The sequence below is a fragment of the Cryptotermes secundus genome, unplaced genomic scaffold, assembly GCF_002891405.2.
Source record: "Cryptotermes secundus unplaced genomic scaffold, Csec_1.0 scaffold297, whole genome shotgun sequence".
NCBI lineage: Eukaryota > Metazoa > Arthropoda > Insecta > Blattodea > Kalotermitidae > Cryptotermes > Cryptotermes secundus.
Window position 1 is genome coordinate 8,216 of NW_019721762.1, and position 15,269 is coordinate 23,484.

A 15,269-nucleotide genomic window follows, 5' to 3' on the forward strand; every position below is an offset into this window, starting at 1 on the left:
CAAGTGCAAACAATATATTATATGTCCTTGATCTTGCTCTCCTTTACACTACATGTTTCGGCCTCAAACGGCCATCATCAGGTGTATACACTCACGTTGCTGTTACACTGCACTTAGTTTAAAATTTAACATTTAAAAACACTAAGTTCAGTGTAACAGCTACGTGAGTGTATACACCTGATGATGGACATTTGAGGCCGAAACATGTGGTGTAAAGGAGAGAAAGATCAAGGACATATAATATATTGTTTACACTTGGGACGGAGTTCATATCATTTATCGTATAGAGTGCAACAGGATGCTTAAATATAATATTGTAAACATATTTCTTCTTAATTTATCATAATTTCCTTGTTTAAGGAACGCTGCAAAAATAAATCAGCACAAGGGGTAAGGCTGGGCACTAAATACCCAACAATGAGGTTTGATTGTGTAAAATCAGATTTTTACAAGCTCATGAATCATTTTAAGAATTATGATTACTTGAACCTCTTAGTATCAGTACCAGTAATTGAGGTCACAAGATTAATTTAATAATATAAGGCATGAAAATACACTGTTTCTAGGTGATTCTTTGTGCAAACTCAGCACCTGCCTTGAATGATGTGACCCATTCTGAACTGGTCATGCTGTTGAAGCAAGCTGCAGCAGTTTGTGGGGTGATCCGCAGTGCTCTGAATGCAGGAACACTGATTCCAATGGAAACAGCACAAGCAGGACCTTGTCTTGATCTCAGGTATGCTACATCAGCTGTAGGTTGTTTAGGTGAATATACTATTGGTTACTCAGTAAATGACTTCCAAGAGTGTGTTACACTTGTTTTTTATTATTTCATCACATACATTCAAAATGTAAGGAATAATGGACATTTCCTTCATTTCTTCACATAAACATGATAGCTGAGACATTTATCCCAACTATATACCATGTTTTGTTGTCATGGAGAAGAAATAAGTGCTCGGTGTTTGCATCCTCCAGTGCACTAGTTTTCATCTCATCATGTCAGAAACGTTTTTCTTTGAAGTGATTCTTCAGTGATTCACAGAAGTAGAAATTACTAGGCATGATGTTCAGGCTGAATAGTTAATAGTCTGCAATGATGTTGATGCATGCTCATTCTCCTTCAGTTTCTGGGCCACAAGTAGCAGTGAATGCATACTGCTACTGGAAAACACTACAGCATCAAAAGGAAGCTGAGGTATACTAGTAGATGCAAACAGTGAGCCCAATTCATTCTCCATGGGAATCAAATGGGTGGCATGCCACTGGGTTAGATATCTAAGTCACTGTGATGACTGTATGGAGAAACAGAGGATTTGTCCATTATTCCTTGGTCTGTTTGACATCTGTGTATGTTACTTTTAGAATGTTGATCTCAGAACACTGCTCCACATACTGTACATGGAGCTTCATTCTATGGTTTAAGTTTATTAATTAAAAACAGTCTGTTGAACTTTCTGTGGTGTATTCTCTTGCATTGTTCTGCTGTAAATATGCATAACTCTTAATACTGATTGGGGGCACATGGTAGCATAGTTGGTTGAGACACTATTCTACAAGCCAAAAGGTAATGGGTTCAAATCCTGATGAGGTCATTCTTTTTTCAATCTACCAAATCCTTCCTGCTGCACTATGGCTCTGGGTCTACTCAGCCTCTAACAGAAATGAGTACCAGGAATTATCCAGTGGGGGGGGGGGGGGTAACTGGCATATANTATAAGGCTGACAACCTTACCGCCATCTGTGAGCCGATTGTCTAGAAAACGTGGGAGCCTCATGATCCTATGGGCCTTCACAGCCTGTTACAGGGATAGCTTCACCTTTACCTTAATACTGAATAAGAAGCATGCACAGTTCGATGTATTTCACTATAATTGGACACAAACACAAAAGATACACCTGATGATGGCCAGATTATGTGCATAGAATGATGCCATGGACATGCCATTATTATAAGGAATCTTCTACCCAAGCTGTAGTTTGCTCTGGACTGTGTTTTGGAAGGTCCATACTTTCATAATTTCAAGACCTGTTGGTCCCCTGAATAACAGAAGGGAGTCCACAGTAAATGATAATATTTCATTAGTTCTTAATAAAGCAATACCATAGATCTGTATTCATTGAATAATTTTCCCTGGCTGCAGAAATTCTTGAAAGTGTTTGCCTGGAAAAGTTTAAGAAAAAGATAAGCAAAGGTCCAAAAAAAGGTGACATGCTTCTTTGGATGCGTTGAAGCATTGTCATTGTCATCATCAGGAATGTTATCACTACCACCACCGCCATTGCCGCCGTCACCGTCACCGTCACTGTCGTCTGCTTTTCTGTTATTTTCATATACCATCATGTTGAAGAGCTTGAGTTGAAAGCAAACTGGAGAATTTTTTGTGTTTACTAAATTATTGTGATTTCAGTCGATTGAATCTGGATTTGGCAAATGCAATGTCATCCCAGGGTGTGGATCTAATCGTTCTGGAAGGGATGGGCCGTGCACTTCACACAAATCTGGAAGCACTATTCACATGTGAATGTCTCAAAATAGCTGTAATCAAGAATCGGTGGCTAGCTACAAGGCTTGGTGGAGATATGTTCTCAGTTTTATGTAAGTATGAGTGCCCAAATGAAGTAAAGGAAGACAGGAAACAACAGGGTTTGAATGCAGTGAAATAATAATGTTGCAGTTTGAGCAAGATGTGTGCACAGATGAAGTAAAGAAAGGAAGGAAGGGTAGGGTTGAAAACAGTGAAATAATATTGTGGTTTGATGAGGGTTTTATTATTATTATTATTATTATTATTAAAAATTTAGCTTGTATTAGTGACTATTAATGCAGGTTGTAGATTGGATGAACGATTTTGTTTACTCCTTATATGCACCACCAGTAATTACACGTAATTATAACACTGTCGCTATTACTACACTTGATACATCACTGTTACACACACACACACACACACACACACACACACACAAACACACACACACACACCACTCCTCCCCTGGTAATGCAATTAAGACAGGAACCATAAAAGTCTCACTTAATCAAACACTCCAAATATCAAGTCTTCTCTTTACAGCTGCTAACTACACTGAACTCTGCACTAATCTAAGCTACAACAGCTCCTTGTTATACAGGCTTCGCATGAACCACACAGAAAACATGAGTCACGAGATTCATACTAAGCGAGTTCATTTTGCGCACTAACACTTGATTAGCAATGAGCTATAACCTTCATCCACTGAGACACAGCATCCATTGTTGCTTGTTGGAATATGTTTACTGAGCCATTGCCTAGAAATGCTTTGAGCAAATTTGTTAACCATATTTTTATCCTCATCACATCATCATTATTATTTAATCAATCAGCCAGACATGTTTCTGCAGACGTATCATTATTTATAACAGAAAGTTAATTTTGTCAACTCTTGTTGTTAATAACACATTTAATAATAATAGTAATAAAGGGTTCTTTTTGTTAGACATCCAGTGGTAATTATGTCATTTTTTTAAGTTTTATGTCTCTGTTTCTCTTAGATATCTGTTCACTCCCCCCAAGTGCTTGCCTGTAGTTTGCATTTCAGTTATTATGAAGCACTTTGTTAAATGAGTTGAATTATTATTTTTATTATTACTAGTACTGATGCTGTTAGTGTGCTTATTATTACTATTGCTATAATCACTATAATGAAATGGGTCATTTATGAATGGGATTTCTCCAAAATCAAAAGAATTGTTTTAAGTATGCTACCTTTGTAAGTTTTTGCCTTCTGAATGTTTCATGACTTCATTATGTTTAAGATATTTTGATTCTCTCTGTTGGTAATGACACCCAGTTGATTTCTGTTGTACAGCAGTGTGCATGTTTTATCTGAACTACCTGACTAGTTAGTTACAGGGAACAGAGTTCTCAAGAAGCTGATAGGTGCTCAGCTAATCAAGAAATTCCCTGCCTTTTATGGAGCCTTAAAGTTCATTGCTGTTCATGAGAGCCTGTCATTTGACTGTATCCTCAGTCCTTAGTTGAATCCAGTCAAACCATCAATTTTAATATTATTTTCCAATCTGATTCAGTATATTCCAAGGATCTCTTCCCTTCACATTTTCTGTGTGAAGTGTATATATTTCACATCACCAAACCTGCCCTCCTCATCATCCTTGATTTAATCATTTTAATGTAATTGATTGGCTGGTTTCTAATACTACAGTCTGCTGTTTGAGTCCGTTGTGCTTTTAACCTCAGCTGGTGTGCATATTTAGAACTCATTTTCTGTTTGGACACCACTTGGGAAAATTAACCGTATCCAGTTGTCCAGTCCAGTTAGGGGGGGGGGGATTTTCAAATTGTATCCACTCTTGTGCTCCAGAGGTCTTTGCAGTCGAATGACCACGGCAGTGTCTAAGAGTAGAATAAGGAGCTTTATGAAGGACAGAAAAGATTTTTTTTTTTGCTCTGATGAGTGAAATTTAATAATATTTTAAGATGTAAGTGCAGTTGCTAAGATCATGTGTTAAGTATTTTGGAGCTCAGTGTAGATATAACTGTAGATAAAACAAAGTACACCATGTTCATGTCTTGTTGTGATATCATGGAAGAAAATCGTAGTATAAGATTTGCTAAGGAATCATTTGAAAGTGTGGCACATTTCAAGTTTTTTATGTGTTACATAATGAAAGTGAGATCAGATTGGAAAACATGGTCATAAATCAGGGTATTTCATCTTCCATCTCCCCTTGAAAAATCTAAATATTGAAATTTATGAAACCATGATGTAATTATGACTGTTATGACTTATTTTAATGTATGTGAAAATTCATCTCTCACTACTCATCACTTGGTTAAATGAAAATGGATGAGATGGACAGGATATGAAAGAAATTCCCTTAAGTTCTGACTGAAAAATCTTACACTTGAAAGACCAGTGCATGGATAGATGCGTTTTATCTGTATATTAAAGAAACATTGTAAAGAAATGTAGGATAAGAGGTTCTCGCATTTGTGGTTATGAAGAGTTCTAACTTCTGGGATTTAACTCCATGTAGTCTGATGAAAGTCACCTGGAATTTTGGTTGAACAGTCACCTCCATTTTCATGGTCATACATTAAGCCAAGCAAGAAACAAGCATGCTTACCTTATTTTGAACCCTAAAGATGGAGGTGACGTGTTCCTCTGAAACAGTGGTTGACCTTCAGCATACTACATAGCGGTATATCACAGAAGATAGAACTCTTCAGTGTAAATGCATGAACTGGATTTACCTAGCCTAGGGCTGTTTGAAAATTGGTTTATGTAGATTTTGTATATACATAATTTTTACGTGTAGAATCATTACTATGCTGTGGACATTTATCCTTCAGTTGGAATACTGCTTACAAAACCAAATGTTAAAGTGTAAGGAAATGTTGGAACATGTTTTCTGGTATATTCTGTTGTCTGAAAATGCAGTGTAAATGTCTAGATACAGGTCTTGCTGTGATGCACAGCATGCCTTCGCTTTGGGACACAGTGAGTGATTCTGTTGAATGTGTGGGGTCTTATGTAGTTTGTTGTTCATCATTACTCCGATGACAACCCACTTCTTCGGAACGGTTTGTTGGTCCTGCAAAGGACCGTGGTTGCTGAGATGTTTGGTCGGTGAGGTAGCGCGGCGTGCGCTGGTAGGGAGAGAGGTTAGTTGCGGTGGTTTGACTGGCCACAGCGGGGCCGTTGCTGGAGGTTGCTTGATCGCCGTGCTGCAGGTGAGTTGAAGTTGCCTGGTCGCGCAGCGCGGTCGCAGGAGTGATGAGGCAGTGGCTACGCCAGATTTCCAGTGGGTCGGGCAGGGTCACGACCACCGGCAAGTCCAGGCGAGATGCCCCAGTGCGTCGGGTGTGAGAGCCGGAGGGCCGAGGCGGTTGTGCCTGATGCAGCCTGCCGATGCCTCCGAAGACCGAGCGCTGGCGACGAAGCCTGCTGGCTGATGTTGCTTGAGTGTGGCTTGATTGTAGACTGAAGTCAGACTGATGATCGACTGATGCTGCTGGTTTGCGGCTGCTCCTTTTTTATACACTGCTCGGTGGGCGGAGCAAAACTTGAAATTGAGGAGAAAGAATTTGCAGAGCGCTGATTGGCTAGCGCGCGTGATGATGTAGATGTGGGACTAGCAGCGAGCGCAGTATAAATGCCAACGTTTGGAGCAATTTGATTGTTTAGCGTGCGTGATGGTGAAAAGTGATGTGAAGAGTGCATTGCAGAAAATGCGTGATAATGTGGGATGTTCCCACAAATGTATTGAATTTTCATTTGTAAGAATGACAGAAGCATGTGTTCTGACACATGCACATACTAGTAATGAACCCGTTATATTGCTTAATGCTTTACATGCCGCAAACTGATCAGGGAGGCCTTGCATTACAAATGTTCCAGCTGAAGAGATTGGTTAGGTGTTAATTTCTTAGTAGAGTATTTTTGTAGTAGAACAGGCTTTCACAGTATCTATATCTGTGACCATTTGAAGATAACCTGTGGAAAGACTGTGGGTTACAGCATTTGCCCCCAAGCAGCCTAGATTTCCCTAGCAGGTAGTTCAGTGGAGAGACTTGGCTGTCAGAGGGCTAAGATGAACCTAATAAATAAAGTGGTTACATCATTATTCATCACAGAAGTAGGCATAACTCTTGTAAGATGCAGTGACATTGTTTAATTAATAATACACAGTTTGTTTTCACTCATTAAGTTAGAGTATCAATATGCAGAAAATAAAGTCTTTGCCATTTTACTTCTGATGTATTCCTGCTAATATTTTGTAATATTAAGATGATGCAAGGTTATGAAAGTGTCATAAATCAGTAAGGTAATCTTTGACAGTACGGTCATTTGAACGCAATAGGAGTATACTTTCATGTTGCTGTTTAAAGTGTACTGTTTTACTTTCTCATATATATAGTATTTTTATGAAAGTATTATGATGATGAACAATTTAATATCAAGATTTGATGAATGTACAAGGTTTGATCCCCATGGAATACAATAAAGTGGTGTTTGGTGTGCCATCTATGTGCATGTATGCGCGCGTGCGTGTGCTTCTCATTAGCACTGAACAGTTCAGCTGATTTTATTCATATATGGTATTCAAGAATTTATTCATTATAGATTGTAGTTGGTTGAGGCACTATACTACAAGCCGGAAGGTCATGGGTTCAAGTTCCAATGAGGTCATTGGATTAATTTCAATTGACATAAACCTTCCAGCTGCACTATGGCCGTGGGGTTGACTCAGCCTCTTAACAGAAATGAGTACCAGGAATTTTCCTGGGGTGTAAAGTGCGGCCGGTGCTTAAGACTGACAACCTTACCACCATCTGCGAGCTGATTGTCTAGATAATGTGGGACCCTCAACGTCTTACAACCCTATGAGCCTCTAAGGCCTATTACAGGGATAGCTTTACCTTTTTACCTTTACTTGAAGAATATGAACATTTCAACTCCAAAAGTAGGGATCCTTCAGATTTTTCCCAGAACACAAGATTGTGATTTTTTTTGTAAAGAGTGCCAGTGATTTTGATTAAATTTCAGTCATTTATAGAGATTCCTTGAATAAAAATATATAGTTGGAAAATTCAAGAAGATAATGGTACATGCACTGAGGCCCCAAATGCAAAATGTTACTTTTATCAAAACCTGCTTCTCTGGGTGTATTTCATTGTTGTTCAGTATTCAGTAAGCAGCAGTGGTCTGTGGAGCAACAGTTAGTTTTGTTTTCAAGATAATATATCAAGGTCAGTTGTACATGACAAAGTATGTGCAATATCTTTATACCAATTTTTTTTGGAATAGTAATATTCGTTTTCAAAATAATATGAATGTTTAGATTGTTTTGCTGTTGAAATGCAAGAAAGAACCTTTTGTTAAGTAACCAAAGGGAATGAGCATACATACAGGTAAACACTACTCAGGTTCTTTAGTTGTATATGAGTGTGTGTGTGTTTGATGTTCAGAACATGAATAACACTTACTGGAAAAAACAAACTGATGGAACAATAAAGCCATATATTTAACTCTAATAGGAAATTAAATGAAGGTTACTTTTGTCNTCAAACCCAGCGGAGGTTGTGGAATTTTTAAGGGCGGAAAAATTCAGGGAACAAGTCCTCTGGGAGGGACTTTAAGCCGTGGGTCCCATGTCATGGATTTACGGCACGTAAAAGATCCTCATGTCTCTAGGAGACCTCTGAGCAAAATTAGGCAAAGTGTTTCCCGCCCAAGTAGTTTCCAGTGCCTCCGGTAGATGGGGAAGTTATCAGGTACCAATGCCAGTAGAGGGCCAACCTCGCTGGCAGAAAGGCTAGAATTATCGAGTACCACTGCCAGTAGGGGGCCAACCTTGCTGGCAGAAAGGGGAGATAGCAGGCACCAGTATCGGTAGGGTATGGCGACAGTAGAAATTAAAGGGGGACGTACAATAGACTATTAGTCGCGGTGCATGGGGAAACCCACCCCCTCTATACTGAATAACTGAAGATAGACATTTTAAAAGTACAGGGTGTCCAGATGAAACTTATCCAAAATAAAAAATTATATCTCAGCAACTGTCATACATGTACTGGTTTATGTCATTGGAAATAAAAACTCTGAAAGTTTTTGTTTGTGCCCAGCTTAAATACACACACCAGCTGGTGACCTTCGACGAGCTCAGTAACAATGTCAACACCGCAGGAACAGGTTCAATGCATGTTGTGGCTAGCAAAGTTACAATCTTTTATGGTTGTCCGGCGTCATTTTAGAACACAATATGGATGTCAGCCTCCTACATGGAAAAGCAATCAGTTCTTGGACAACAAACTGAGGACTACAGGTAGTCTGTTGCGTGTAAAATCTCCTATAAAGACACAGACCTCTAAAGAAAATATCAGTCACATTAGAGAGACATTCCAGTGAAGTCCACATAAATCAATTTGGCTTGGATTTACAAATTCCCCGTTCAACAGTGCATAATGTGCTATACAAAAGGCCTTGTCTAAGAGCATACAAGATTCAGTTGACTTATACACTAAAACTGAGTGACCAAATAGCATGCACAAACTTCAATATGGGCAAACTAAAAAGAATTGACATGTCCCCAAATTTTTTTTAATTCGCATAGTGGGGGATGGAGTCCAGCTGGGTCCCCTCAGCATGTTGTCCACTGATTGACCTATTGTACCTGCCCAGGGTGATTATGATGATGGAGAGTTTGGCGGAATGAAAATTGGCAGGGGAAACTGAAGTACCCAGAGAAAACCTGCCCCCATGCTGCTTTGTCCACCATAAATCCCACTTGACCAGACCTGGGCTCAAACCCTAGCCGTTGCGGGGGGAAGCCAGTGACTAACCACTTGAGCTATGGTGTGGCCACCCCCAGTTTCCTATGTCAAGTGTGTTTCTTGGACGAGGCGACATTCCATGTCAGTGGAGTTGTAAACAGGTACAGCTGCAGGATTAGGGGCAGTCAAAATCCACATGACATATGAGTTGGAGAGAGGCAGCCTCAAAGTGAATGTTTTGGCTGTCTTAATACACATCAAGTTGATTGGACCATTTTTGTTTTTGGAAAAGACTGTGACTGGATGTTCGTACTTGGACATGCTGGAGCTTTATGCTCTGCCTCAATTACTACTTGAAACTGACCGCCAACAAGATGGGGTTCTGCCACATTTCTGCCACCATGTTAGGAATCACCTGAACAAAGAGATGGCTGGGAGTTGATCAATCGCTTGGGTCCCTAGGTCGCCAGATTTAACCCCATTGGATTTTTTCTTGTGGGGTTATGTAAAGAACATTGTTTACCAGGTTAAGATCTGCGATCTTCAACATCTGTAGCCCGCATAATGGACATTGTGGCTATGGTAACACCAAATATGCTTCAAGCAACATGGAACAAGATCAAATATTGTCTGGATATTTATCATGCAACCAAGGGAGCCCACACTGAAATTTACTGAGAAAGTTATATACTCAGAAAAGCTTTGATTTTGTAATGGTGTAACCCATAAATGTGTATAATAAATGCCTTCCGAGATGGAAATTTTTTATTTTGGATACCTTTCATATGGACATCCCATATATATTAATATTTTCATGTTATTCAGAATGCAGCATGTTTTTATGTCCATCACTTGGTGAAGTATCAACTAACTACTATGCAGAATACATTAGGAATTCCTCCATAGCCACATATCTTCTAATTTTGAGCTAGTATTTATGGTGAAGGAAGAATACTAAGTTTGTGATAATTTTTAGCATGTGGTATCTAGAAATTAGTTGCAAAAGAAGTTTATATGACAGTTTCTCTAGATTAAGTTCATGGAGTAATTATTTTAGGCTGATGTTTTTTTGCATGACTGAATTCATGTCACTCTGAATCATTCCTGGCTTATAATGGGTTGGCACATTGAATAGTACAGCAGGTTCGTCATTATCAACAAAAGAATTATCTTATTTGCAAATTAATTGCAGTGTATCTAGATATGCCATCTTGATCTTCTTTTAAACCACTTCTGTGTACCTGCTCACAGAACAGCATTGTGCAAATCAGTATGTCATTAAAATATTCCTTATTTTACATTGCATCAGTGATATTAACTTTCTGCATCCTTTACCAGCCCAACCTTTAAATATGCTGGAAAGAGCTAACACTGTTAGGTACCTGTTCATAGTAACAGAGGTATGGGATCTGGTAAACAGTATGATTACCATGAAAAGATTATGGCACAAAAAATATTTTCAGTGACAGAGACAAAAGTAGTTGCTTGGGTTTTGATGAGGAAGCAAATGGTTATGAGAATACTGGAATTGAGAACAATGAACAGTGATTTGAACTTGGCTGTGCATACTGTGGTTATGAGGTTCTTGCCAGATGTACCAGATAAAACTGGAGTTGAAGAATAGCAGTAATTCTGGAAAATGGACTAGTTAGTCATCTGGTCGTCTGTCAATTGAAAGAGCACTCAGATATTTGGGACAAGAAATGTGCCACTTTCTGGCCAACTGGTATTGTGTACTCTCAGAGTCATTGTAAGAAACTATGTGCTGCATATAATTCCAAAGTAGATTACATATGAGTATTTTTTAAGATTATGCTCTTGTTGGTTGCGAGGCTGCATGGTTTGATAAATAGTTGGCAACACTCCAGAGGACCTTGCTGCATCTGACATCAGGGTAGGTCCCTTGTACACTGAATATGGAAGCTACAGGTTCTTGAACTTTGGTTATCTACCAAACTACAAGGGGTCACATTCCAGAAGACTTTTTTTTCTGTGCTGTTCTGCCATTTCTTGTTGTGGATAATTGAGAGATAAGTATATTCTGTTTTCACAGATTACAGTTGTAGTCAAATTGTACATAAAAATTATTTGTGGTGGACAATTCACCATCACTACACCCTCACTGAAGCATTAATCTAATTATTAGTCACTTTTAACAGATATGCCATACTTGAATGTGATGTCATTTTTATAAAATAGTATGTATGATTTTTTCACTGGGAAACAGTATAACAAGCTGGTATTCCACATAACGTTTACCCAGTAGAAATGGGAATTATAATCATAATTTCGTGGGTAGTCTTAATCACTATTAAATATGATTCACCAGTAGAAAAAATAAATAGTAGTGTAATTTATACTAACTGCTTGTCATGTATTATACACAATATATATGCAAACATGGCATGATGGTATGTCCATAACACCAAATCTGGTTTGATAGATGAAATAAGGTTTGAAGACCAGATTATATCAGCCTGTTTCTCCACATGTTAATTAGGTATTAGAGTTTTCTCTGTTCTCTTACTGTGAGAATGTAATAACTTAGTGCCCTGAAGATTACCGACCTCTTTATTACAGCATTAACCATTAATCATGTAGTCTGTACATAGAAGGTTTTGTAAAATGTATAGAATTGCTGATAAGTTGTATTACACTTGGAAAATAAAATGAAAACATAGCAATCCTTATATCCCCCCTCCAGTGAGTGCATATTTATAGTATTAAACTTTCTTCAGTTTGTTTGTGCCTTATGATGTTGCTAGTTGTGATGAATGGTTCTGATAAAGTATATGTGATTATTCTGAATTCCTTATTAAATCAGAGTTATTAATTCATTAATTACAGTAATATATTTGTATGAGTAAGTTTGTGATAAATTGAATTTATTAAAGAATTATATAAGAACAAAGAAGAAAAAGGCTGTTGATCCTCTATTACGTACTTACTTACTTACTTACTTACTTACTTACTTATTTACTCAAGGAGCTGAGCCCTTCTGGAGGAGCCGCCAATTCTGCAGCTACTCAAGAATTTCCCAGCATTTTATGGAACCCGAATGTTCATTACCGTGTTCACAATAGCCCTTCAGGAGGGAGGGATCTTTGTTTAATTATCTATAATAGGAGACCACTAATTGCATACGTTTGGAAGGCCGTTCTTAATTGTTGAATATACAAGCTTGAAAATGTACACACAACACAACAATTTTGTGTACTCATGTCCTTTTGTTTAATTATACTATTTAAAACATGGAAAAGGTGTGCTAGACTAATATGTGTATTTATTCTCTGCAACTTTTGTTTAAAAAATCTGTGCTTGAATAAACGTTCAGCTTGAAATGCATGCAGAAATATGTGACCAAAATTGGAATGTATTCGCAAGTTTTAATGGAACTCCCCCAAATCAAATTTCATGATAATGCCTTAAGCAGTTTTTAATTTATTGTAATTGGACACACATGGAAAAGCTAGCATGTGTGCGTGCACACAGGGTCTGTGCATACAATGTATATGATTTTATTGTAACATTGCTCATAAACTGAAGGAATGGAAGCTAAATGCATTTGAGTATGTTATATAATTAAGTTTGTAATTCTACCACTTGGGTGTCCACCCGTGCTACACTCATTATTGTAAATATGGGGTCTCAAGTAGAAAAAGATACATGCATGCTGTGCGGGTCATACATCCTGGTCTGTAGTTACAATGCAAAGCACACTGTATACAGTTATTGTAGCAGGTATTTCATGATTTTCAACAATTTTTTTTTATTTGCTTAGTGGGGGGTGGAGTCCAGCTGGGTCCACTCAGCACGGCGGCCACTGATTGGCCTATTTTAGCTTGTGATTATGGTGATGGAGAATTTGGTGGAATGAAGATTGGCAGGGGAAACCGAAGTACTTGGAGAAAACCTGCCCCAGCACCACTTTGCCCACCACAAATCCCACTTGACCAGACCCGGGATCGAACCTGGGCCGTTGCAGTGGGGAGCCAGTGATTAACCACTTGAGCTATGGTGTGGCCCAATTTTTATGTTACTCATTTTATTGTGTTATTGTAAGCTACATTTTATCGGTTTGTAGTTTGAAATTTGATGACCTCATAGGCACTCTACTGATAACAAATGAAAGTTGTATGATGCTAGGTCTGGATTCTCAGCTCAGTTTATGAATTAGTAATATAAGCGTTCTGCAGGAAAGTAATTGGTTTTTACCGGATGTTAAGAGGAGCAAGAGGAGTGTGTTCACTTATTACCATGTCAGAAACTGGAGTAGGCACTGTTCTCAAATTGCTTAAGCATTCCAGTTGTTTTTGTTTCTGAGCTTCCAAGTTGTGAGGTATCTAGTGATACCAGGGGTACCTTGAATGAATGCATAAGTGGTGGGCTTTCCAGCCCTTGAACTGTGACCTTAAGTGACCCGTTGTGTTTTACCAGGGGTACCTTACTCAGTTCTGATTAGTTGGCACAGATATTCAAGAAAGTAAGTCTGGTGCTGGCAGTGTCTCTGTATGTTAATGATCATGATTTCTATTAATCCCACTTGTAGTATAATGTCAACCTGTCACCATCCTTGAGATGTCTTCCCATTTTGAATTCTGATTGCTATTGGAAAACTGGCAAGAGCTGTAACAGTGTTCTGAAGGGTCCTTTGAGAGACATTTCAGTTTCAGTTAGTCTTAACTAAATGAAAGTGCTGTCTTTCAAGTTGCTGATTCCTGATGAGCTACAGCTTTGTGTGATGTCTTTGAAATACACTGCCTGCAATGCAGTGGCCCTGTCGTGTGAGTGCCTTTTCCTGATATTGACAAGGGCCCAGGAATGGGAGATCATTGCCACATAACAGTTCAGTACAATTTTATTCATCTTTCTTAAGGCAAACAATTGATATAGGATATGTCTAATATAGATACCTAAAAATAACATATCAACAAAGTTCCTTTGTACTACCACACAATAGAGATATAGTTCATAAAAACAACTATCATAATCTGCTATAGAGTGACAGATTCATCTTAAAAAGTAAGTAAAAGTAAAGCTATTCCTGTACCAGGCCGTGAAGGCCCATAGGGTTGTGAGATGTTGAGGGTCCCACATTATCTAGACAGTTGGCTCAAAGATGGCAGTAAGGTTGTCAGCCTTACGCACCATCCGTGCTTTACTCCACAGGAAAATTATTAAATTTAAACTTTGTACTCATTTCTGTTAGAGGCTGAGTGGACCCGAGAGCCATAGTGTGGCTGGAAGGATTAGGTCATCTATGAAATAAAATATGTGTTGCATTGAGTTCTAAGTTTTCTTTTAAATTGCTCCATTTCTTCCACTTCCATAATTTTATTTGGTATTGTATTACAGAATTTAATTCCTGCTTTCATTACAGCCTTGTTGAGAGCATTCATTCAACAAAACTGAACATGGAGGTTTAATTTTTGGCATTAAGTAATTGTATTGGTTTGTTCCAGTTTCTGTATATGTAGTTTTATGTGGTGTATTATTTCAGATATATACACACAAGGGTCTGGAATAAATGTAAATCTTTAAAGAAGTTGACCACATGATGTATATTTCTCATCCTTGTGCCAATTTCACAGACTGAGCCAGGATAACGCAGTCGGTATAGCGACTGGCTATGGGCTGAATGGCTGAGGGGTCGGAATTCGGATCCTGGGAGGGCTAGGATTTTTCTTCTCTCCACGTCATCCATACCGGTCCACCCATCTTCCTATGCAGTGGAGAGGGGGTAAAAGCGGCCGAGGCGTGAAGCTGATCACTCACCTCTAACCAGTGCCGAGGTCAAGAATAGTGAACCAATACATCCACTCCCCAATACGTCTTCATGGAATAGTGCTTAAGTAATACCAGGACTTTATATGTACTTAACCGACCGAGCTCTCGGCAGTGGCTGCAGCCATAGTGCAGGAATATCTCGAGCTGGGTACGTAGATGACAGTATAATGCGTTTGTGACGTCACGGCGGCTCTGTTGCTAGCA

At 38.7% G+C, this 15,269-nt stretch overlaps 1 protein-coding gene across 1 annotated transcript in view; it reads left to right on the top strand.

Moving 5' to 3' along the window:
* LOC111875630 (4'-phosphopantetheine phosphatase) overlaps positions 1–3,478 on the top strand; it is a gene marked incomplete at its 5' end in the record, with an annotated part of 9,952 nt that extends 6,474 nt beyond the window's left edge. The window contains 2 exons of the mRNA XM_033750147.1: positions 567–736; positions 2,412–3,478. Of these exons, the coding sequence (XP_033606038.1) occupies positions 567–736; positions 2,412–2,667 (426 nt within the window). The remainder of the gene's footprint in view (positions 1–566; positions 737–2,411) is intronic.
* Between the last annotated feature and the right edge of the window lie 11,791 nt (positions 3,479–15,269).